General features: G+C 41.3%; 1 protein-coding gene across 3 annotated transcripts in view; it reads right to left on the reverse strand.

Annotated features, from left to right (window-relative positions):
• Positions 1-9846, reverse strand: part of LOC122554316 (phosphatidylinositol 3-kinase regulatory subunit alpha-like) — a 475560-nt gene extending 465714 nt beyond the window's left edge. For 2 of the 3 annotated variants that reach the window (XM_043699150.1, XM_043699147.1), the window contains exons 1-2: positions 9102-9845; positions 8019-8656 (exon numbers count right to left, since the gene is read on the reverse strand). In XM_043699150.1, the coding sequence (XP_043555085.1) occupies positions 8019-8337 (319 nt within the window). In that variant the 5' untranslated portion in view covers positions 8338-8656; positions 9102-9845. Of the gene's footprint in view, positions 1-8018; positions 8657-9101 lie in introns of all 3 variants that reach the window. The other variant, XM_043699146.1, reaches the window with a different exon arrangement.
• Between the last annotated feature and the right edge of the window lie 17320 nt (positions 9847-27166).

The following is a 27166-nucleotide window of genomic DNA, read 5'->3' on the forward strand; positions in this document are numbered from 1 at the left end:
CAGGCAACATCCCCACCGGTGTGTTCTTCTGGGAGGTAGGCTCCCAACTCTCAGTCTCTGGATTGGCCATCTAATTAAAGGCAGCGGTCACATTCCTGCGGCTGCAATCCAAATCAGAGGCCCAAGTGATCCTGCGTACACAATAGATTCAGGCCTTTAAGATTACACTGCCTTTCCCTAACCAATCTGTTAAAATACATCAACCTCACACTTCCCTGTATTAAATTCCATCTGCCACATATCTGCCCATTATGCTAGTCTATTTCTGTTGCAACCAATTAATATTATTCTTGATGCTAGCCAAATCCGCAACCTTGATGATATTGGCAAATGTTAATATTTTACTCCAATTTTAGTCCAGTACCTCATAATATAGCAGTAATCCAGCCACTGACCCTGATGAACTCCATTATCTAACATCCTCCAGTCTGAGAACAAAATTTCACAACTCACTGTTTTGTCAATATTTTAATCCAAGCTGACACTGATCCTTCTTTCCCACTAGCTTCAGCTTTTTGAGCAATTTGTTGATCCAGTACTACACCAAACATTTCTCTAAACATCTTTATAGGCAACATCCATTACATACCTTTCATCAACATTCTCTTGTATCATTAATAAAATTCAGCTTGATTGGCCAAGCACAATCAGCCTTTTACAAATCTGTCTTGTTTTCCTTAATTAACTTAAGTCACAAGTGATTTATTTTAGCCTGATGATTGTAAATCCTTGACCACAACTGATGTTCAACTGACAGGTCTGTACTTTCCAGGAGTGTTTTAAATGCACTTTCTTGAATAACGTCACCCCTCCCTGATCCCTTTGCATTCCCCCGGGTGTGTTGGAAACTGACATATCCACGATCTCACTCAATTTTATTTATAAACCTAGAATGCCAAGCTATAAATATGGATGCAAAAGTACTCTTTAAAGGAGGCTAGCTGTGCCCCGCGCTCCAAAGCATATCTCTCCTTTTTTCAGATGTCACCTTCCCTCACAACTTGCATGCTAATAGATGATTTTTTGGTTCTTTTATGCTATCTGCCATTCTGCTATTCTCTCTCAGTTGATCTCATTTTCCTCTTCACTTCTCTCACATTACTTATTTGGCTTATGTATCATTTGACATATTCACCTGACATGCATAATTTGCCAGAGTATTTTTGATCTTCTAGTTTCAAGAAAAGAAAAAGCTGCCACATCCTCTAACGAGCTCACAATTTCAGAGTAGATCTGACAATTTCAGACCATGATGTGGAGGAGCCAATGTTGGACTGGGGTGGACAAGGGTAAAAATCAACACATCAGGTTATAGTCCAACAGGTTTATTTGGAAGCACGAGCTTCTTTCGAAAGTTAGTGACAGCAACCTGAAGGAGCAGCACTCCAAAAGCTAGTGCTTTCAAATAAACCTGTTGCACTATAATCTGGTGTTGTGAGATTTTAAACCAATTTCAGACCAGACCTGGCATAGAAAAAATAATTTAAGCTGCAGGTACACAATTCTTTCTTACTAAGAGAAAGTGAGGACTGCTGATGCTGGAGGGTCAGTGTCAAAAAGGAGGCGGAGAGATAAGTAAGGGGTAGGGCTGCTTTGCTGGGAGTAGCTTGGGAATAGCAGAGGCTAATACTTAACTGGTATTTGGGGAAATATTTAAGCTAATTAATGGACCTGTGTCCTGGCACCAACTGGAACTTTTCAGTCAGCACGTGGCTCCTGTTGAGATTGTATGCCAGCTGATGACAGATGCAGCCTGCTGTTGGTAGGTGGTGGGTAGGCAGCACTTAAGGTTAGGCCCCAACTGCACAACAGCTACAGCCATGCCCAAAGGCCACTCTCTGAAAAGGTTTCCCCTCCCCATTAAGAGTCAGGCAGCTGTTCGCATTTCAAGATTTTGAACATTCTTCAGTTGACGCTTCATCCTTGGTTTACAATTTGATGAGATGTGGGCATTGCTGGCTAGCCAGCATTTACTGGCCATCCCTAGCTGCCCTTGAAAGGGCAAGCAACTTTCTTGGATTGCTAAAATCTATTTGGTGTGAGTAGACTTACAAAGCCATTATAGGAAGGCAGTTCCAGGATTTTGAGAGTGAGGCTAAATGAACAGCGATATATTTCCATATCAGGATGCAGTATGGCTTGGAGAGGAATTTGGTCGTGGCAATGGTCCCATGCATCTGCTGCCCTTGTCCTTCCGAATGAAACTGGACATGGGTTTGGATGGTTCCCACTCTCCTTAATCAGACTTCATCATTGCTAGCCATCAGAGGTTGTTCCACATTGGAGCTGCTGATATTTCAATGTAGAAGGGCATCCTACAATGTCATTGTTAAATGGAAGGAAGTGATATATCTGCCTACAAATTGACCATTTTCTTGAAAATTGTGCCAGGCACTTAGTGTGGGTTCAGACTTTGGGGGGGGGGGGGGGGAAATGTGATCCTAAGATCACGGGACCAACTTCAGAATGAAAATCTAACTCTTCACTCCCTGACAGTGATACTTGGCCACTCCTCTCGTCCTCACCCACCAAGTACTTCTTCCCCATCGATTCACCTGGGAATTCACTACCTGATACTCTGCCACTATTAGATCATTTGAGCTCTTTCTTCCCAGTCAGATTTATGGTCTTTGTCTCATAGCAGCCAACTCAAGGCAACATTGGCAGATAGCTAGCTGGCAGCACATTATATTACAGAAACTTTAAATGGCCCTTGAGTGAAGTATTTTGTGTTTTCAAAACTATAAAATACTCTATTAAAGAACAAAGAACAGTAGAGCACAGGAACAGGCACTTCAGCCAACCAAGACTGCAATAATACAGGATGTCTTTCTAAACCAAAAATCTTTCGCCTCTACATACTCTATAAACCTTGATTCCCTGCCTATTCTATCAAAATGCCTCTTAAAAACTTTGTTATTGTAGCTACCTTCACCACCTCCTCTGGCAGCACATCCCAGGTACTTGCCACTCTTAAAAAAAAAAAAAAACTTTATTTTAATATTTCCTTCAAACTTACACCTTAAACTCATCTCCCATAGTAATTGACGTTTTTACCCCAGGGGAAAGACTGACTATCAAAAGGACTAGGAGAAAGTGAGGACTGCAGATGCTGGAGATCAGAGCTGAAAATGTGTTGCTGGAAAAGCGCAGCAGGTCAGGCAGCATCTAAGGAGCAGGAGAATCGACATTTCAGGCATGAGCCCCTTCTTCAGGATTATTCTTCTTCTGAAGGGCTCATGCCCAAAACATCGATCAAAAGGACTATACATGATTGAAAGTCAAGTTAAGCTGAGTAGCTGCTCTTGTGAAAAAGACAGTCATTGCCACGGCCTACTGTACTCACTGTTCACCGTGTGGTCTCCTCCACACTGGGGAGTCAAAACACAAACTGGGTAATCGCTTTGCACAACACCTATGCTCTGCCCAGAAAAAAAAAAATGAGAGTCAGCTTCAGCACAAGTTTGAAGAACAACAACATCTCATTTGCTGCTTGGGGAGCCAGCAGCAATTAATGGGCGGCAGTGGTCAGCACCGCTGCCTCACCGCGCCAGAGACTCAGGTTCAATTCCCACCTCAGGCAATTGTCTGTGTGGAGTTTGCACATTCTCCCAGTGTCTGCGTGGGTTTCCTCCGGATGCTCCGGTTTCCTCCCACAGTCCAAAGATGTGTAGGCCAGGTGAATCGGGAGAAAGTGAGGACTGGAGACGACAGCTGAAAAATGTGTTGCTGGAAAAGCGCAGCAGGTCAGGTAGCATCCAAGGAGCAGGAGAATCGACATTTTGGGCATAAGCCCTTCTTCAGGTGAATTGGCCATGCTAAGTTGCCCATAGTGTTAGGTGAAGGGGTAAGTGTATGGGTGGGTGGCAGGTTGGTGTGGACTTGTTGGGCCGAAGGGTCTGTTTCCACACTAAGTAATCTAATCTAATCAGCTTTTAGCATTCAATAAAATACCTTGTTATCACTTCAGCTTCCCTTCTGTCCTGCCCTAAAATCCATTATTTCTTTGTTTCCTAACCTTCTCCTATCTCTCTTTTTGGGCTTGATCTCCACGTATCCACTTATCTCCCCTTCAACATTCCCACCCCCAACTTCATCAGAACTGTTAGCAGTAGGAAAATGTGGTTTTCAATACTGAAGATGAAGTCTCACTAGACTCAAAATGTTAACCCTGCTTTCCTCCTACAGGTGCTGCCAGACCTGATGAGTTACAACAGCAATTTGTGTTCTTGTTTGGTTCATATCTCCAGTTATTTGCTTTATTTTATTGCAACTGTTGATGCTTTTACATGGGCCCAATTTTAACTTTGTGCAGTTCAATGGGGTTTTGAGGGGGGGGGGGGTTAAAATCTCACCCACACAAACTTGCAAATGACAAAGAAAGAAGTGAATTATAGCTGTTTCTCAATTTATTAAGCCCATATCCTGGCAGCATATATGTGTTACATACACCACTGTAGTATTCTTTATAATTGCTTAAGAAAATTAGGGTGCAACAGATAAGTGACTTGAACTATCATCTTTATTTTCACAAAAGCATTAAATATAAACTACAGAAAGCATTCATAAAGTAGTTGAGTTTGAAAAAATACAGAAAAATAATTCAGAAATACAGATCAGGTTTTATAAAAATATGGTCACTTATGTATACTTGACTGCTTAAACTTCAGCTATAGCAAACAAAACTCAAATTAAACAGAATTTGCCATATTTTGAATTATTTGATCTGAATGGTTTCAAATCCAAAACAATTTCAAATCTTGCTCCCTATAACATTAATCTGAAAAAATCATTTTTTCTTCAGAAAAGTCAAAGTTAGTAAAATCATTCCACCATTTGAATTTACAGAGTTAACAGGAATTAGCCTACAGGAAACAGAAGATAGAAGCCTTCAATATAATTACTATAAGAAATCATAACTGTAAGCATAGTTTATTTTTTAAACAATAGGTTTTAAATCTACTTTCAACATACGTCCCAGATGACAGTGAATCTACAACTTTAAAATCGGGGAAAAAACAAAATCTGCAGAAGAGGCATTATTTCTGCTTATCTACTGAAAATGATTCAAAGTGGAGAAGAAATCCACTTGATTGAGTGTGGAAGATCTAACCCTAACGCACAGCACTCAAAATGGTAACATATACACTCCCTAATGAATAGGTAAACGTACTTCTCGTTTGATAATGGCACACAGTCACATTTTCAAAATTGTTCTATCCCTTATTTGATTCTTCAAAGCTTGGTACTAAAATGCTGATGCTAAATAAAAAGGCATTTGCACGGTCTTCAGTTCAGCTTTATTGACCATTGTGAAAGATCAGTACAAACGCCTCTCCAAAAGGCATTTACCCTTCCGAACGAAAACATGCAAATAAAGAATTGCTGAACTGATACTTTGTAGAGCATTATATATTTCTAATTGGAGACAAAATTGAGTGTAGGGTAGCTTTTTTTTTAAAGAAATATACATGGTTATTAAGGAAAGCCTGAAAGCTTCAGCAGATGAAAACACTAAAAAGATTTTATTAATTGATATTTTTCCACAAGAATTCACATTAAAATTAAATGTAAGCATAAGGTCAGCTTTCAGCTAAGAGAAAGGCTGAGTAATTCATTCACAAACAATTACATATAAATCAGGGAGAGCTATCCTCTGACATTTACAAATCTTAATTTGAGTTTTTCTTCAAAATTTTAAGCCAGAAAGGATTTCCATTTTATAGGTATGGAAAAAAAACAATGCAACATGTTTCCACATAACAAGTCTTTCTTCCTCCAATTATAACAAGACCATTTATAAATAATTATAAAACATCTTGACACTGAATATAAAGATAAACATTCTTGAAATATGAGCATCTCCACTTTCACGTGTAATGGATGTTACTTATGCGAGCTTCTAATCGCAATGCAATGTGAAGCACTATCTTTAGCACAAGTCTACGCTAATCACATTCAGGATTACTAAATTTTCACCATCTTTCCAAATTTTTAATCTGTCCAACTTCATGGCAATTGTACAAAATAATGCTTACTTTCAAATATCATTGATCAAAGTATTCTCTATAAATCTCACTTAATCATCTCAAGTTATGAGCAACCCTCCGAGATTGGAAAGCTTCTGGAATTTGTTTCATTCATAAGTTCTTGTTGCCCTCATTTTAGGCATGAAGAAAATGAGATGCTTGCATTGATGTTCAAACAAGTTTGAACTTTGTATTTTATACTGTAGTAGTAATTTTGCTAAATAAAAACTACTAGTGAACATTCTGTTGCCAATATGCAGCCTTACTTTTATTGAAAGCACACAACATTTATTGCAACCATGACTTGGTAATTATGGCATAAAAAGTTGGTATAATTTTTCACAGTGGCTGCTTATCGTTAGATAGATTAAAATCAAAAGCTTGCCTTTAATTTGTTTCACATGAAAGTGTTCCCAAAACTCAGCTCCACCATGCAGCACTTTCTCCCAAAGGGCTGTTCAACTCACCTTCATTTTGGACTTGAACTCCATGAAACCATATATTTTCATTTACAATCAACAAACTATTTTATTTAACACTTGGATGTACAGTTTGTACCTGCAATACAATGTCACATTTATAACAGAATAAAATTAGTCAACTTTGCTTAATGCTTCACACTCATTGAATTGTGTTGGGGGGGGGAGCTTATTATCGCTAAGATTGACACAAAATGTCCCACAGCTAATAGTTGTTGAAGGGGCTATAGCAAAACACAAAAAGGAAATCAAAAATTGCTTTTGCACAAGATATCCTCCAATGAGAGGAGATTATTTGCAGATATATTTAAAAAATTTTGGGTAGTTTTTTTTTTAAGTACTTCATTGCATTTTCTGCTGAAAGGACCGGTGTGGTCCTGAGTCTGTTGTCGTCGTTTTCTAACAGTTTAAACCTCAAATAATGCAATTGATTTTCATTGACGAAAACACTTTTTCCTTTAAAACTGACACTGGATTTTAACATTAATGCTTTTTGTAAATGCATCAAATGTAAAACTGTGTTGTTCTGTTGTAAAAAAAAAAGAGAACATCTTGCCAAAGCATTTAAGCTTTGATTTGATCGTATAATAGAACACGAACTGCAACCTTATGATTTATTGAACTTCCTACAAATATCTGAAACTGTGGAACACAAAACAAGACCGTTCTGTTATAAACTATAAGACTCACAACCAACACCCTGATTACTTAATGGTTCCGTCTATGTACTGTTCTCTGAGCTTTGAAAAAAAATGTCAAGTCATTGCAACTGTTTTAACTAAAATGACAAATGGATGTGCAGTGTAAATTTGAATTTTGCATTCTCTTAAAGAACACCATGTCCGAGGAGTAAAAAACAATACTCCTTTTATACAGCATATAATAACGCAGTCTTCTTCCAAGTTACATTATCATGGCCCAATATCAATGCAATTAATGGGGCTTTCTTTGCATCACGTAAATGACATTTTGCTCTGGTAAGCAAGCAGAGATTGAATAGATTTAGCAGCCTTACCACTGTTAAATTGCATTGGCATGTCTGTTTGCAAGTACAGTGAATATATTAAGATTATATACTGCAACTGAAACTGATGGCAGAATTTTAAAACTGAATTCAGCCCATTAACCCTCTATTAAAATCACTTATCAAGTTTGATCTTAAACTTTTCAAAGATTAAAGCAATGAATTGGTTTATTTTAAAACTTGAATTCAAGTGTCAGTTAACAGAGTTGAATTCATCCCCATTTTTGAAAGTCAAAGGGTGAAATAACTAGATTAGTTCCATTTTTGTATTTTATGCCATTTCCCACCTTCATAACTAATGACTTGCTCTCCCTGTACATGAGAAAATATTCAAAATAGCACTTATTTGATCCATTTTGTTCTGATCAAAGTGCCATTTATCCATGGCTAATGGGTTAAAGCTCTTGTTACCAATTGCACTTGGAAACAGAATCAATGTTAAAAAGTTGAATAAGTGATTGTGCGAGGTGTTGAAGAGAGACCTACCAGGAGCTGGGCTGGCTGCTGCTGCTCCTCCAGGTGTGGGAGGGACAGGTCTTGGTCTTGCTTTAGGAGTTGGAGGCACAATACAAACCGGCCCCACAAACTCAACATAGGTTCCAGGGAAGTCTCCCTTGTCTTTGTTTCTTTCGTTAACACCATTTAGCCATCCTTTGGGGTTCTTCTCGTCCCCCTCTTGATAACTGGCCGTCAACAGCACTGACTTGCTCACAGTGAGAATGTCCCCTGGCAATAAATTGATATCTTCTTCTCTCTCCTTCTTGTACTCAAACAGAGCTCTATACTGGAAACCCTCTGTACACATGGCTCTCCTGTTCCAGGAATTTGATCCTACTTTAAAAAGGGCCGTGGGACATTGATTTGAAGCTTGTGGGCTCCAGAGAACTCAAGGTCAGCCTCCAGACTGGTTAGTTTCCCCAACAGGCTAGAACACCAGCTCTTCCACTTGCTGTAATCTCCATTCGGTTCAATCTGTTCAGGCCCAAGTTGTGTACTACTGTTAAAGTTTACAACATCTGCTGCTTGCTTATTGGGTTTTTTTTCTCCTCCCCTCTGCTTCAGACAGTCAACCCCAAAGTTCTTCTCAACGTTCTCAACTCAAGTCCTTCTGCCATCCAATCGAACTGTCCATAGAGAGAGAGAGAGAGAGAGAACAAACCAAAGGCACTCCGTTAACTCTCATCAATACATGCGCATTATTTGTACAAGACACTAGGGGTGTTCATACGGAAGTACATGAAGCACACTGACAATATGTGGTTTATTATGGAAATCAACAAGACAAAAATTCCACCCCGTCTCCTCCCCATTGCAATTATCTCCAAACACATCCGTCTTCAGTCATTCAGGTCTGCGGAGACTAATCACTCGCTGTAACATTTCAGAGAAGCTCTTAATTTTGAAATGCAAAAAAAAGTTCAGCCAACAAAGGGTCAAAAAATTAAAATCGCAGCGTCATGGACTAAAGCAGGAAAAAAAAGTATAAATACCAGGTTAAAAAAAAACACTTAAAACATGCATTAGGCGTCTACGCGTTTTCAACACGGGGACATAATTTTTAAAAATTACCTCTCGATATGCGAGGCGATTCCCGGTGAGATGCCCACGGGCTGGGGAGGACTCAGGGTGCAGGTCTGCCCACACTGGCTGCTGACCGGCACGCGTGCTCTCTCCGCATGATTTGTTGAAATTACAGCCGCTTTATTTTAGAAGTAGATGTGCTGCGAACTCCCAGACTCCGCAGTCCAGATTGTTCATTGCAGTCACTTGCCCCGACTCAGATCTCCATTCTTTATAGTGTGACGTGTCTGACCACACCCCCCTCCCCACGGCTGTGATAAATTACAAGTGAATGTCGGTCATGGCATTGCAGAGTGTGTGCAAGATGCCTCCTTTGGAAGGAGCAGAATCTTGTTCACTGACTGGGTTGGATCCGCTACGTGTTGCTTTGAAGCACTGTGGACCGAGGAAGGTAGAGGAGGACTGCAGGGAACGATGGGCATTTTTAACAGATGGGGAAGAAACCCAGCAATAGCAAAAGTTTGGAAATGTTTTCGTTTTGGAAACGACTTTCGAATTGCAGCGATGAACAAGAATGGCAATCTGCTGAGGACGTTAGGAGAAATGTTACAACATAAATAATTTACCATCTAAATTCTTAAAATACCCTGCACAGCATTGTACTCACTGCGTTGCCCCATCACCTCTGTTAACCCCACTACTTTCTTAAATTAAACATTCAGAAGCCTGAAGCCATCATCTTAATTACCCACAATGAACTCTGAACTCTCAAGACTCGCTCCACACCCTGCAGAACCATTGTCTCAGATTAAAGCAAGTTGTTTGCAATCTCTTCGGTTTACTTTTTTTTTGCACACAAATCTGTGTTTTGTGGTCCTGCTCCACAACCACCTGATGAAGGAGGGGAAAGTGAGGACTGCAGATGCTGGAGATCAGAGCTGAAAATGTGTTGCTGGAAAGGCGCACCAGGTCAGGCAGCATCCAAGGAGCAGGAGAATCGACGTTTCGGGCATGAGCCCTTCTTCAGGAGCCCTTCTTCAGGAATTCCTCGTCGATTCTCCTGCTCCTTGGATGCTGCCTGACCTGATGCGCCTTTCCAGCAACACATTTTCAGCACCTGATGAAGGAGCAGTGTTCCAAAGGCCAGTGCTTCCAAATAAACCTATTGGACTAAAACCTGGTGGTGTGCGATTTTGAAATTTGTCCATCCCAGTCCAACACCTCCACTACATGCAGAGCTTCCAATCCCATACCCTCTCCATCACTAAACACACTCATTTTCATTGCTGTAACGCCACCTACAACAGCTCTAACTCATCCCATCTACCACTGAATTCCACTTCTAGACTGAATTATCTAATGATCTTCAGGCTAGCCTTGCAATCTCTTTACTTTCATTCAATTCAGCTCATTCTAAATTTTCCTTCCCATACAGTAACAACACTGGGATTGATACCCTCTAGATTTTATCATGGTTAATTTTATAATTTATCATTATCTATTTCAATGCTTAATGTCATCTCCATACCTCCCCTTGAAAAATCCTCTGCAGTTTATTGCCCTTTTAAAAAGGAGAAAATAATGATGGATACCGATGAATATAGTTTATGTTTGCATTTATAAACCAGGTTATGCACAAACTGGTGAGTACATTAATTCTCTCTTTCTTGCTGAATCATCAACCAAGAAGCCAGGCAATAAAGTCGTGAATTAGCAAGTGTTAATTGGCCTCGTGATCACAGTATAATTTAAAATTAAATGTTGACTAGATGATGTAATCAACAGGAAGAACTGATAGACTGAATAACAGGTTGCAAAGATAATTTGGTTCTGTCATGATGATTCAATATTCTTTAGTTTGCTGGTTGTAATTTGGTAATTAAGATCAATGTTGGAGATTGATATAAGATTACTGAGGGTAAATTATGCTTAAATCTCTGTGGTAGAAGACAAGTTACCAGTTTTAGATCAAAAGTTTATTGGACAAATCAAAACATTTACACATTTCAGAGTGGACATATTCTTAATTCAGCTCCCTAAAACTTGAAATTGATAATAGTACACCAGATGATTCAATGAATCATATATCAGGACACTGCATGTGCTGCCATCACCAGTCACCAGAATCAATGGACAAGTTACCTGCCTTTTGGTAATGTAAACCCTGTGCCTTATGCACCAAAATAAACTATTTACCATGTGCCAATGGTTGGCAGCCAGAAAATGTAAAATATTTATATCAGGATTTGTTTGAACTGATATTTTTTGCAATATAATCATACAATCTCTACAGTGTGGAAGCAGGCCATTCAGCCCATCAAGTACACATTGATCCTCTGAAGGGCACCCCATCCAGACACATCCCACTCCTATAACCCTGCATTTAGATTAGATTAGATTAGATTACTTACAGTGTGGAAACAGGCCCTTCGGCCCAACAAGTCCACACCGCCCCGCCGAAGCGCAACCCACCCATACCCCTACATTTACCCCTTACCTAACACTACGGGCAATTTAGCATGGCCAATTCACCTAACCCTGCACATCTTTGGACTGTGGGAGGAAACCGGAGCACCCGGAGGAAACCCACGCAGACACGGGGAGAATGTGCAAACTCCACACAGTCAGTCGCCTGAGGCGGGAATTGAACCCGGGTCTCTGGCGCTGTGAGGCAGCAGTGCTAACCACTGTGCCACCGTGCCGCCCACTTTATGGCTAATCCACCTAACCTTGACATTTTTGCACTGTGGGAGGAAACCAGCATGCCCCAGAAACAGGGAGAATGTGCTAACCCCACACAGACGGTCACCTGAGGATGTTTCGGTTCTGCAGGAGTTACTGTTCATGTTACATTGGATTCATCCATTTTACAGATGTCACATACAGTGTGCAGGTCAAGACAAGGAGTTCTGCTCTGGCTTTTGGAGGAACCAGATGCATTTGTACCAACTCCCTAAAATCTTAGAGATTATGCCTGACCAAATGTAATTGTTACCTTCATACATTAAATGTTCTTGTTATCTAATAACCATGCCTCTTCATCAGATACTCTCTGGTGCGTGTTTTCTGCCTCTAATCACTAGACAGGCCAAGGTGTTAGTCATACAAAGTTCAAACAGTCTCTGTTCATCTTATTTATCTTTCCTCGGTCGTGACATCTGAGGCAGGAGGCTCTTGCTTCATGCCCAATCTTACACTGAAATCCCCAAGTAGGTAACAATGTTCTGATTTAGAAATTCTGCTGATAGCATCAACATGGGCCTCAAAGAATGGGTCATTCACTGCCGCAGTAGGTCACAGTGTTGGACTACAGATATCCCCCATGAGGTTAACTGCCCCCTTTTGAGTTGAGATGCAGATGGAGGAAACACTAAGACTAATGAGTTCCTTACAAGGCTACACCTTGTTCAGGAGCTCCTTTTGAATTCTTCCCCTGTTGGCTGCACAAATACCATTTTTCTTCTGGGAATCCACTGTCATCGATCCTTGTTTCTTGCAGGGATGTTATGTTGATGTTCAGCCTGTCAAATTCCACGTCGATACAGCTGTCTTGCATAAAATAATCGACCAGCTGCAAGCTATCCATCAGCCCTTTCCAAATGGTTCTGGCATTCCAGTTTGAAAGGTCAGTGTCTTTTATTCCACATTTCATTTGCTTGCCTGGTATAATGGATCCCATCCATTTGTTGAGCAGAGTCTCAAACTCCAAGAAGCCATTGAAGCTGATGGTCTGAGATGAGTCAGCAGCTTATGAGTCAGGGAATGCCTGGGTTGAGATGGGCTCTGGTTGACTAGTAGGATATGATTGATCCTCCAACTGAATGTAAAGCAATATGTTTGGCACCAGCCTAGTTGCAGATGCTGCCACAAAGATGATATATCTGGATATCAGACCACCTTTGGGCTCTGCTCTAGATGTCTTGTTAGGATTTACTCCTTTAACCTTTAACCTTCAGGTGGGTCCATTACTTTTTGGGTGGCACGGTGGCACAGTGGTTAGCACTGCTGCCTCACAGCACCAGAGACCTGGGTTCAATTCCCGCCTCAGGCGACTCACTGTGTGGAGTTTGCACATTCTCCCCGTGTCTGCGTGGGTTTCCTCCGGGTGCTCCGGTTTCCTCCCACAGACCAAAAATGTGCAGGTTAGGTGAATTGGCCATGCTAAATTGCCCGTAGTGTTAGGTGAAGGGATAAATGTAGGGGAATGGGTCTGGGTGGGTTGCGCTTCGGCGGGTCGGTGTGGACTTGTTGGGCCGAAGGGCCTGTTTCCACACTGTAAGTAATCTAATCTTTTTGTCATTTATATCAATGATTTGGATGTGAGCTTAAGAGGAATAGTTAGTAAGTTTGCAGATGACAGTAAAATTGGAGGTGTGGTGGACAGTGCAGAAGGTTACCTCAAATTACTATGGGATCTTGATCAGATGGGCCAATGGGTTAAGGAGTGGCAGATGAAGTTTAATTTAGATAAACGCAAGGTGCTGCATTTTGGGAAAGCAAATCTTAGCAGGACTCATACAATTAATAGTAAGGTCATAGAGAGTGTTGCTGAACAAAGAGACCTTGGAGTACAGGTTCATAGCTCCTTGAAAGTGGAGTTGCAGGTAGATAGGATAGTGAAGAAGGCATTGGTATGCTTTCCTTTATTGGTCAGAGTATTGAGTACAGGAGTTGGGATGTCATGTTGCAGCTGTACAGGACATTTGTGAGGCCACTGTTGGATATTGCTTGCAATTCTGGTCTCCTTCCTATCGGAAAGATTTTGTGAAACATGAAAGGGTTCAGAAAAGATTTACAAGGATGTTGCGAGGGTTGGAGGATTTGAGCTATAGGGAGAGGCTGAACAGGCTGGGGCTGTTTTCCCTGGAGCGTTGGAGGCTGAGGGGTGACTTTATAGAGGTTTACAAAATCATGAGGGGCATGATAGGGTAAATAGACGAGGTCTTTTCCCTGCATTGGGGGAATCCAGAAGTAGAGACTTAGGTTTAAGGTGAGAGGGGGTCGATATAAAAGAGAGTTAAGGGGCAACTTTTTCACGCAGAGGGTGGTGTGTGTGTGAAATGGGCGACCAGAGGAAGTGCTGGAGGCTGGTACAATGCCAACATTTAAAAGGCATCAGGATGGAAGAGTTTGGAGGGATATGGGCCGGGTGCTGGCAGGTGGGACTAAATTGGGTTGGGATATCTAGTTGGCACGTATGAGTTGGACCAAATGGTCTGTTCCTGTGCTGTACATCTCTATGACTCTAACTCTTCTGAATAATCCACTGGCAATGGAGCAATTTATGCCCACCTTGGAGTTTGGCTCCTGAGTGCCAAGATGCATTCACATGGCCTACACACTGCACGTCTAGGAACCAAACCTTCTGAAAGTTCCTCTAAAACTTTAGTCTGGTAAGGATCTGCAAACAAAACCGGTTTTTGTACTTTGCTAAAAGGAGGCACAGAGGAGGGCTTCAATAGGTAGGCTGTGTACTGACAGGAATTCACCTCAATATTTGGCTCTCTTTTCTCCAAAAATATACTTTTATTCATAAAATCTATGGAAGTATATTACAATAATTATAAAATTACAAAACTTTAAAATTATAAAAGGTGCATTAAAAGGGAAGATGATGGCCTAGTGGTATTATCGCTGGACTGTTATTCCAGAGACCCAAGTAATGTTCTGGAGAACCGGGTGCAAATCCCACCATTGCAGATGGCAGAATTTGAATTCAATAAAAAAAGAAATTTGGAATTAGGAGTCTAACGAGGATCACGTATCCATTGTTGAAAGTCAGGAAAACCTCATCTGGTTCACTAATGCCATTAGGGAAGGAAACTGCTGTGCTGTGACTCCAGACCACAGCATTCTTAACTGTCCTCTTGGCACTTCAGGATGGGCAATAAATGCTAGTCTAGCCAGTGATGACCACATCTCATGAATGAAGTTTTCAAAAAATTAACATTTAATTTGTCTCTAAAAAGCATTTTCCAACCTTAAGTACCCATGCAGTTCTGGTCATCACATTACAGGATGGATATGATTTCACTCAAGGTTGCTGGGGAGATTTAGTGGGTTGCTGCATGGGCTGGAGGGTTTGAGCAGTGAGGTACACCACATTGACTTATTGGATACATGCCTGTCAGGTGTTTAATTCAGTTGGTTACAGCATGGCACTATTAATGCCATAGCTATGAGTTTCATCAGTGTGCCCTTTCAGCCACTAATCAGGCTAATATGCAAAACCAGTGCATATCAAAACAAGGCAAATATTCCACCTGGGTTCTTAAGAATCTATGGCCAACAAATAGAGTAGGAGTTTTAAGTACCTTTTAAAAAGGAAAGCTCTTCCACAAGGAGAAATGAAAAGATGAAGGGCCATAGATACAAAATTAATTCTAAGAGATTTAAAACAGAATGAGAAAGGGGCCTTTGCACAGTGAGTTTTGATGGTATTTAACCCAGACTCATGATTGAGGCAGATACTCAAAATTAGCTGAGATAAGTGAATGAAGGGGAAGGGGATTGAAGTAAATGTGATTAGTACTATTTGCTCATGTGGAGGATAAACACCAGAGACTAGTCAGTCGGGCTGTTCCTCTGTTGTAACTGCTACGTATAATGATCTCCCATTATTGTGCATCACAATCCAGACAGGCCAGGTGGCACTATCATCTTACCACCGCCTGCCTCCCCCAACCCTTTACATTTTCAGTTGGTTTTTAACAAAGAGCCTTATACCTTCAGATAAGGAGTGACATGCTTGTACATCTGAACAGTTATTTCTGGACCTGTGACCTTGATAGCTAATAGCTCCCAGTTTGTTAGGAATGTTTCATTCAATGTTTTACCGTGCTCACTGTTTTAATACACATTGACTTTTTGGTTTGGTCTGACCACTGACTTTGTTATGACATTTACAACAATACTAAAAGAGAATTTTTTTCCATACTATCAACATCCATTTCAAATCTTGCTTATACCCATCATTTGCTGCTATTTCCCCAGTGAATCAAGTTTAAAATTCTCAACTTTGCATTTTGTTTCCTTCTTTATCTTACTGCTTCTCATCTCTCCTCCAGTTGTATAAGCTCCACATCTTCTATACTCTCAGTTCCTCTAACAACAATCTGCCACACCCATGCCCTGACCTTTGGACCGTATCCCACTCTGTAGAAATTTATCTCTAGATTTCTCAAAACCCCCAACATCCTCAAGAAAATAATTAAAACCTCCCTTATCTGACTAAGCTTTTGGTGACACCTTATACTCGTCCTTTCCTGGCTTGGCATTCATTTTGATTACACTTCCATGAATCCTGCTCAGCATTTTATTTGCATTCTAGACGCAATATAAATTTTATATTCTCAAGAAGAATCACATTGGGCTCGAATTGTTAACTCTCTTTCTCTGTCCACAGATGCAGCCAGACCTGTTCCGGTTCTCCAGCGCTATCTGTGCTTATTACAGATTTCCAGCACCTGCTTTTATTTTGCTTTTGTTACAATATGAGTTGTTCTGTTGTTGTCCTCTTCAACCCCATGCCTACCTCTAATGGAAGAACATATTTCCGAAGTTTTACATTTACTACCAAACACAAGTGATCCACATACAAGCACACTATATACAAATGCTTTAGGCCTGCTACTTCAAAGATTTTTACACAATTTGCAAACTAAATCAGTATGAGCAAGAAGGGAGATAAGTCACAACTTTGTTTGAGTTGACACAAGAAAGAATTTGGGGAGAATTTTGAACAGATGAGTTCAAGAGGTAGCTAAGTGCCTATTAGGAGGGAGAAGAGTATCTTATTAGGCTTAAAGGCCAAGTTCATCCTGGAAAAGTCCATATTTTCAGATGGACTGTGAAAAGGTGGTTCTCATCAGCGGTAATCCCATTATCTCTATCAGCATAACATGAACTTGAGCCAACACTCCGGTCAATTCCAAAAAGAGGACCATGATAAATCCACTGAGGATAAAATTCTTCAAAAGTTTGGCTGCACAATCAAGTATCCACATGGTTCTTGCTTTGTAAAGCTAGATTTTGGCTTTGTTTTGGTATTCTGTTTAATGGCCATATAAATCATTGCATTCTGTCAAGGGAACTGATGTCTCATGAAAAATGCACACTGTTAGTGTTTGGATTCTATATTCTGTGGAAAATCTAATGAGAAAAGAAAATGTCAATATGTTTTCAGCATCAGGTTCTCACTGAACAGACACTTTTCAGTGATCAAGAAATAACATGTTTACCCTGGTATTTACATCTTTCATTAGGTGCTAAGCTCTGTATGAGGTGGCAACCAATGTGTTACAGAGCAAGCTTTTGAGAAGCGTGTGTATGCATCAGTATGTCAGCAACAAAAACATAAGATATAGGCAGAGGTATGTGGAAAATATTCTGCAACGTGTAAGGTTATGGGACACATAAACAGAAACCGTATTAATTTGTGCTTTTTCTCCCAGTCTACACCTCAGCTCTGATCCAGCAGAAATTCACAAGTGTACCTTTGCTCATTGCATGGAAACACAGAAACATCAGATGGAACCTACCAGGCCCGCCTGGAGCTTTTAAATAAGCAGACGCCAGTCAGGGGAACTAACTTGGGCAGGAGGAAAATAACTAGGCTTCCTGACAGTGAGCTAAAGTTTTGCAATCAAATTTTCAGAAGCTTTCAGGCAGTTACGGTTTCCTGACCTTCATCACTGGGAACCTGTTTTACAAGTTTTCCATTTCCAATGGAAAATGCCTGTTTACAAGCATGTGCCTAGCACAGTGGACAATTTCTTCCTCCAAGCTCTGGTGAATACATACTTCTTCACTAACTCATCCATCCATAAACAGGCCATTTCTTTATACAAACGCTTGCTGTATTAGGAGTGAAGCTTCTCTGGGTCTGCCAGTCTCAGAGATCCGCATAGAGTCATAGGACCCCTATCATGTGGAAGCAGGCCATTCATCCATTCTGACCCTCTGAAGAGCATCCTACCCAGATCCACACCCCCCCCCCTACTGTAACTCCGTATTTCCCATGCCAATCCACCTAACCTCCCCATCTTTGGACTGTGGGAGGAAACAAAGACACCAGGGGAAAACCCACACAGACATGGGTAGAATGTGCAAACTCCACAGCAAGTCCCCCAAGGATGGAATCAAACCTGGGTTCCTGGTGCTGTGAGGCAGCAATGCTAACCACTGAGCCACCATGCTGCCCCTTGGAGTGGGACTTCTTATAGTTCAACAGTTACAACGTAACGATGAAGCCTCTTCATGTTCATCAGCTCATAAGAAGTCTCAGCCTTATGTATTCTGCTTTTTTGTAGGTAAATACAGTGTAAGGTGTGAAGGCTGACCAGACCCAATATCTTGCCCTAGTGAAGCAGCAGCACTGGCTGATTCCCGCAAAGCTGACTGGGCAGACAAGCAAGGCTCAGTTTAAAAGGGGATCAACTTGAAAGGATGAGATACAGAAAAAGGTGAGCTATTGGGAATGAAAGGTAGTAAAAGGAACTTAAAGGGTGTGGTTGTCAGGGCACTAGAAGGATCTTGAGGAACAGGATGAGGAAACTGGGAATGCGAGGAGGGAGATGACAGTATTAGAGTCAATGGGATAAGGAAAGATGGGAGCTGCAAGTTAAGAGTGGTGAATGCACTGGGACAATTCTATGTGCTGAAGACGGTGAAAGAACAGTGGAAATGATTAAGGGTGGGTTGTATGGGTGAACCTTGGGGTGGAGATCTGAATGAGATGTGACTGAGGAAAGCAAGAATATTCATGGAGATAGTCTACATATTCAGCTATGGAGGGCCAATTACAGGTGTCACAATGCTGGTCTGGTACAAGATTACTTTGCCCTTGAGTTTTTTTCAGAGAGGGGGTAATTGGCCAGGCTCCATTGTGCCTGAAATTTGAATGGTTCATTGAGGCCTTATTGTTTACCCTAACAGATAGTACTTCAAGCCAAATGTTTGAAAGGTTTTTGAAAAACTGGTTTAGTCAAGTGAGGTGTGACCAGGTCTCGAGCTGTGCAGTTCAGTTCAGTTCAGTAAGAGTCACAGGGGAAACTGGAAGTCTTCTCTCTGTCCTTCTGCTCTTATGATTTTGAACTGTAAGTTGCCTGTGCTATTATTTACTGTTTGTGCTAAGGGATGTTTGTTTTGGGACTGTTGCAAGTACATTTGGAACAGCATCATTAAGTCGGGTTTGGATAATCCAGTATTATATTTTCTGTTCTTTGTGTTTCATTCCATAATTTTGTAAATAAATTTTGTTTGTTTAAAACTTGGCAGTTAACCCAGCTAATTTACTCCAGGAATATCCACTATACACCTCGCGAAACAAATAGCAAAGTTATGGTATGAGCTACCTGCTTAAAAATGTTTTGAGGAGTCTGACCTAGGCCATGACACAGGTCTATGTATGTGAAAGTTAAGGATAAGGCATGAAACCATTATGCAGGCTCCACATTCCAAGGTTGTGGGGCTGCATTGTTGGAGATAATGCAAGGCAACTAAAAGCCATTTGCCTCATTCATGAAAACAACATAAAGATAACAGATATTTGCACAGGGTAGCACCAGAAAGGGAACAGTACATGAAAAATGAACTTCACCATGTGGAGGTAGTTGTAGGACAGGCTGGCACCCAACACATGAACAGTTTGATATGGACCCAAAGATTACATTGTCTGTATCAACATCTCAATTGGAAAGCATACACTTCATTCCTGATCATTTTGACAGCTCTTTCATGCCATCCCACATGTTTGATCTGGTTAATGCAATAACTTGCTAAGACTGAGGAAGAGGAGGAAGAGTAATAACAGCAGAATCAGAGTCAAGAGGCTAAGAGGACCATAGCCATGGATGAATACACCGTACATCAAGAAGAGAACTAGAGGCTTCACCCCCCACCCCCATTGGTCAGTCTCCTCTATTGAGGAGGAGTGAATGGAAGATCAGCTACCTGCAGAGAAGTGAGAGCTAGAGGTGTTTACACACAATTACAAAAGGCCTCACCTACATCCGAAGCTTTGTCACTTGGGAGGAATTGCTATGCCAATTGTACTTTCGATCACAATTGCACTGAATTCCTCACTACCGGCTCATTTCAAACCTCAAATGGGGATACATCATAGAAATCATAGAATCCCTGCAGTGCGGAAACAGGCCAGTTGGCCCAACAAGTCCACACTGACCCTTTGAAGAGTAATCCACCCAGAACCATTCCCCTATCCTATTACTCAACATTTACCCCTGATTAATGCACGTAACCTACACATCCTTGGATTGTGGGAGGAAACCAGAGCACCTGGAGGAAACCGATGCCGACACGGGGAGAATGTGCAAACTCCGCACAGACAGTCGCTCAAGGCTGAAATCAAACCTGGGTCCCTGGTGCTGTGAGGCAGCAGTGCTAACCACTGCTTCCAACCCACAAGGCATTTGAAAGTTCATAGATATCCTTCACAGGGAAGGCAATACGGTTTGTCTGGTTCACCAGGAACCGAGACAGCCAAGGTCCAAAGCTGTTGTATTAACATGCAGTGCTGGGTACCATCAATACCAAGGGGCCATTGACTACATCCATATGGTTCTCAGAGCTTCGTGACACCATCCAACCATATTCTTGAAGGGATTTCATTGAGTCAACATCCACAACTTGTTTGTGACCGCAGTTGACAATTCCTGTAGGTGTGTGCTCACTGTCCATCAACCTTCTAAGGCAGTTACATTCTGCATAACTCCCAGGTTCTCCTACCTGCATCACTCTGGCGCTGGTTCATGTGTGATAATAAGTACACCTAGAAGTCAGGGCAAATGGCCCAGAGTGAAATTCTCAGCCTGAAGGTAAACAGCAGTACAACGCTGTCCATGCATCCACTAGGGCTATCATTGAACTGACAATTGGGCTTCTAAAGTTGCCCTTTCATTATCTGAACCACTTAGGAAGAGCAATCCAGTATTTACTCAACAAGGTGTCCAGAACAGTGATTGCTGTGTCCTGCACAACACCAGCTCAATGATAGACTGAGAACTTAGCAGAGAGGGAGATGGACCAGTCACCTGTCTCCTCAGATGAGTAAAAAGGGGCGTCTAACAGGGTGTGAGGGAGCCAACACAGATGATGAGGATGCTGAGGAAGTCAGGGTATAAAGAAGAGAAGCAGACAGGCCCGAGAGTAGTTGCTAGCAACTGGATTTAAAGGTGCATGACTTTGCAGGAACATTTTGTACTCAGAGGTACGTGCTGAGACCTTTCTGCCCTCCAGTGATTCTTGTTTTCTAAATGCTATCTATAAAGGTACTTTGATTATTATTGAATTTGTCTCTTTAGTACCAATAACACCCAATCAGTTTCCTAGCCAGGGCATCAGTATGGAGATCTGCAGACTTACTAGAGGGCCACACCTGTAGGACTCAAACTTGCATTAGCAAATGGGCATTCATCTATCATTGAGAGACCAAAGAGCTGAACTGTGCTGACTGACTGCCAAAACCCAGGTCTCTAACCTTCAGCTTACTTAAGGTTGTGCTCCTCTGAGAGAATACCAGTGAATGAGTGTTTCAGTGCTGTTTACACCACTGCACGTCAGGCACTTCAAACAATGGAACCGTAGAAAATAGGAACAGGCCATTCAGCCCTCCACACCTGCTGCACAATTCATGATGATCATAGCCAATCATCCACCTGAATAGTCCTTCCCCCATACCCTTTGACATCTTTAGCCATAAATGCTATATCTAACTCCTTCCTGAAATCATACAATGTTTTGATCTCTTCTGCGTTCAGTGGTCATGAATTCCACAGGCTCACCACTCTCTGGGTAGAGAAACCTCTCCTCATCTCAGTCCTAATGGTTTACCATATTTCCTTAAACCCCTGGTCCTGGACCCCTCCATCATCAGGAACATCCCACAACCACCGTATCTCATCCTGTTCGAATTTTAATCAGTTTATAAGAGATCCCCCTCATTCTTCTGAACTCCAGTGAATATAATTCGAAATGATTCAAACTCTCCTCGTGCATCTGTTCTGCCATCCCATAAATCCACCTGGTAAACCTCCACTACACTAGATCTGCAGCAAAAACAGCCTTCTTTTCGATAAGGAGATCAAAGCTGCCCACAGCATTTCAGGTGTGTATAATTGATGCAAGACATCCCTACTCCTGTACTTGAATCCTCTCACTATGAAGGCCAACAGATTTACTGCTGGTTGAGCCTGCATGCTTATGTTCAGTGACTGGTATACAAGAACACCAACTCTTGTTTCATATTCCCCTCTCCCAATTTATAACCATTTAAGAAATAATCTCTCTTTCTGTGTTTGCTCGAAAAGTGGATAATCTCAAATTTATCTACATGATACCACATCTGTCATGTATTTGCCTGTTGATTCAGCTTGTCCAAATCACACTGAAGCATCTCTGCATTCTCATAACCCTGTCACTCAACAAAAAAAAACTTGTGAATGCTAGAAATAGGAAACAAAAGCATAAATAGTTGGAGAAACTCAGCAACATCTATGGGGAGAAAGCAGAGACAATGTTTCAGGTCCAATATCCCTTCTTCAGAGTCTATGTTTTATTTTATTTGTATTTCACCCTCCTTGGAAATATTACATTTAGTTCCACATCTAAGTGATGAATATATGCTGTGAATAGCTAGGGTCAAAGTACTGATCCCTGTGGAAGTCCACTAGTCACTGTCTGCCATTTGGAAAAAGACATGTTTATTCTAACTCTATTTGCTGTCTGACAATCAGTTTTCTATCCATGTCAACATACTACCCACAATCCCATGTGCTTTGATTTTACATGCTAATCTCTTATGTAGCATCTTGTCGAAAGCTTTTTGAAAATCCAAATAAACCAAATCTACTGGTTCCCCCTCATCAACTCTACAATTTACATCTTCAAAGAATTGCAGTAAATTTGTCAAGCATGATTTCTCTTTTGTTAATTCATGCTGACTCTAATCAATTCTACTACTGTTTTCCAAATACTCAGCTATTAAAGCTTTTACAATGGATTCTAGCATTTTGCCCACGACCAATATCAGGCTGCCTGGTCTGTAATTTTTGGTTCTCTCTCTGCCTCCCTTTTTAAATAGTGTGTCACATGAGCTGCTCTCCAATCTGTAGGAACTGTTACAGAGTATAAACAATCTTGGAAGATGACCACCAATTCACCAACTATTTCTTGAGCCACTTCTTTACCTATTTTAGGATGTAGATTTTCAGGGCCTGGGAATTTATCTCCCTTCAATCCCATCAATTTCACCATTTACCTACAAATAATGATTTCCTTCAGCTTCTCTCTCTCACTAAATCCCATATTCCCCGACATTTCTGGTACATTACTTGTGTCCTCCTTTGTGGACACAAAACCAAAGCATGTATTTAGTTGTTTGGCCATTTCTTTGTTCTCATCATAAGTTCCCCTGTTTCTGACTGTAAGGGATCTACATTTATTTTCACCAATCTTTCATTCTTCACGTACGTATTGAAAACTTTTCAGTCAGTTTTTATGTTCCCCAAAAACTTACTCTTATACTCTATTTTCCCTTTTTTACTCAATCACTTTCTCCTCCTTTACTGAATTCTAAACTGCTCCTACTCCTCAGGTCTGTGTTTTTTTCTTTCATTGAGTCATAGAGATTAACTTGTATGCCCCATCCCTGGATCTACCTCTATCCTGAATTTCTCTTGTCAGCCAAGGTTTGGCCACCTCTCCTGTTTTAGGTTTGCACCAATCAGGAACCCAACAATTGTTGCAGTTCACCCACACACTCTTTGAATGTTTGCCACTTCCTTTCCACCATCATCCCTTAAAGTAACATTCCTCACACTATCAAAGCTAACTCAGGCCTTATACCATCACAATTTCCTCTATTTAGGTTCAAGCCCTTAGTATCAGAATCAACTACAATATTTTCCACAACATTTTATGGTTGCTCATCCCCAAGGTGTCTCTCATGGCTAGATGATGAATTATTCTTTTTCAAGGTAGGCTACGAGGAAAACATGGACAGTCAAAAGTCTGAACATATTGTATTAGATTGCTGTGACTTATTTCAAAGTGCTGTATTTGTTTCAAATATAGTGCTGCACAAAGCGTTGACACCCCCAAAGTGACTTTATTTTCTATAATCTTTATTTGCCTACCACTGTACCATGGTGCCACCTCTATAGCTGCAGCTGAGCATCAGGAAGCCAGCTGGCTGCTTTGCCACCGTGCCTCAGATGACTTTCACAACCGTACTCTGGTCGGCTGGGGCATAGAGGACTCCAGCCCATTGGCGGCCTCCTACACAGGTACAAGTGCAACCTCGTCAGCCGAATCTGATGGTGCATTTGTGTCTCTAGCAAAGGCGAGCTGGTGTAGCAGGGTATCTCTGGAGTACCCTGAGATGACAATCCCTGGGTGCCTATCTGTCACACCTCCATTCTTTTGATGCACATTGGCACCTTCCTCACTCCTTGAGAGAATAGGGTACCTGAAGGGAAAGCAAGGTCTCTGGGCCTACTCTCCCCGAACCTGTGAATGAAAGTATTCATATGTCATTGAGTGATACTGGCTGTTCTGCTGAACCTGACTCAGCATGATGGTGACCTCAGTCCATAGAGAATAAGATAGATTTACTCATGTTGCGAGCTGTTGCCTTTGCACAAGTTTTTAAGAATTTGTTGGTGATTGCTATGTAGCAGAAAGTATCTGCTTTCATGTTTGCTCATGAGATTCCTGTCAGTATCCAACTACCCGCCCCCAACTCTTCCCAGCTTCACATCAAACAATTGATGTGACCCCAGTTTTGCTTTGTTGTGACCAGCCTGTTTGTTATACTGAACAGTATGTTCCAGATTGTTACATGGTGGCACAAACATTGGAACCAAACTCTCTGCTGCTGTTAGTGAACCACACACAGTCTTGGCTGACTGTCTGTTTCTTTCAGTAAAAGATTAGGAAGACAATAGCCCTTTTCAAACCCAATCACAAACTCCTACCCTGCACCGAGCCTCTTCCCGCTCCCAGGCAGTGTTTCAAGGTGAACCACATTGTTTGCAATTTCAAAATCCTGGTCAACGGAGTGCCAAGATTCCAATCTCAATGTTCTTCTTATCAAAAAGATTGTTTACATCACCTCCATAGTATCAGTCACCAGCCCCTCTGTGTCAGCCTACTTTGCTACTAAAACTCCCAGTTTGACTTTTTTCACCTTCCCTTAGCCATTCCAATGCTATCCAGGCCAACCTACTACTTTCAGCACTCATTTCATTTCAGTTAGTCTAAAACCCTGTTGACTGTATCATAAAGTTGCAAAAGGATTGACAGCCAGACCGGTTTCGCCTTTATCTAATCGCACCTTCTATTCCTTTTATTCTTTCAAGTAGAGCAGTGAATAACCACTTTCTGACCTGCATTAGCCATGGATTTTGGATTATTTGAGAAAACTGAGTTGATCTGAAACATACTGGGGGGAGTTAACTTTGTTTCTTGAGTTCTATTTAAATTTAATAATAAGGTCCTTCCCTGTTCCTGGTACAAAAAATCTTGGCCATCTAAGTCATGATCCATTTGAAAATTAGAACTGATGGATCTCCAAAGATAAACTAGATATTTTTTAGCAACTAGGGTTGGAGGATTTGAGCTATAGGGAGAGGTTGAATAGGCTAGGCTGTTTTCCCTGGAACGTCAGAAGCTGAGGGATGACCTTGTAGAGATTTATAAAATCATGAGGGACACGGATAGGGTCAATAAACAAGGTCTTTTCTCTGGGGTGGGGGAGTCTAGGACTAGAGGACATAGATTTAGGGTGAGAGGGGCAAGATGTCAAAGAGACCTAAGGGGCAACTTCTCCACGCAGAAGATGGTGCGTGTGTGGAATGGGCTGCCAGAGGAAGTGGTGGAGGCTGGTACAATTGCAACATTTAAAAGGCATCTGGATGGGTATATGAATAGAGAGGGTTTGGAGGGATATGGCCTAGGTGCTGGTAGGTGGGACTAGATTGGATTGGAATATCTGATCGGCATGGACGAGTTGGAACACAGGGCCTGTTTCTGTGCTGTACATTTCTATGACTCCACCCTGTTGAGTTACTGATCCATTTACACCTCAAAACAGCACAACAATGAGAAACAAAGTCAACCCAGTATGTTTACTGGTACCAAAACATTAAGAGGTCCTCACATTTATCAGATATATGAGATGTATAACAGGGATCAGAATATATAATCTAGACTGATATTTTAGTAAAATACTGAAGAATTGTTACAATGTCAGACCTCCCATACATACACACAAACAAACAAAAAGAAGTAGGCCATTTGACCTGCTTTGTCATTTAGTAAGCTCATAGCTGATCATATTTGTCACATCAAATTCACATTTTCACCTAGCCCTTATGATCTTTTAGCCCCTTGCTTATCGAGAATCTCTCTATCCCAGTCATCAAAATATTCAAAGACTCTTCTTCCACCAACTTTCCAGAAAGAGGATTGCCCCTTCCAAGAAAAAAATCTCCACTTATTTCTGTTTTAAACGAGCAACTTCTTATTTTTAAACAGCAACATCTAGATTAGATTCTTCCATTGAAGCAAATGCCCTCCTCACATCTACACTCTCTAGATCCTCCCCCTCCCCCCAGGATCTTCGATGTTTCCATCAAATCACCTCTTTACTTCTCTACATTTCACTGGATCCAAGCCTAGCTGGTCCAGCCTTTTCTCATAAAGCAACCCATTCATTCCTGGTAAACCTGCTTTGAACTGCTTCCAATATGACTACATCTTCCCTAACATACGTTGACCAATACTGTACACAGTACTCCAGATGTTGAGTCACCATACCCTGTATAAGCATTTTCTCCCTACTTTTGCATTCAAGTCCCCTCACAATAAATAATATCATGCTAATAGTTTTTCTACTTATTTGCAATACCTGCATATTAATGTGCTGTGATTGATGCACCAAGACACCTCGATCCCTTTGTAGCTCAGTATTCTGTAATATCCCACTATTTAAATAATATGCCTTTTTTAAATGCTTCCAGCCAAATAAGACTATTTCACATTTTCCCACATTATACTCAAATTGACAACTTTGCCCACTCACCCAACCTACT

The sequence above is a fragment of the Chiloscyllium plagiosum genome, chromosome 11 (genome assembly GCF_004010195.1).
Source record: "Chiloscyllium plagiosum isolate BGI_BamShark_2017 chromosome 11, ASM401019v2, whole genome shotgun sequence".
NCBI classification, from domain to species: Eukaryota; Metazoa; Chordata; class Chondrichthyes; order Orectolobiformes; family Hemiscylliidae; genus Chiloscyllium; species Chiloscyllium plagiosum.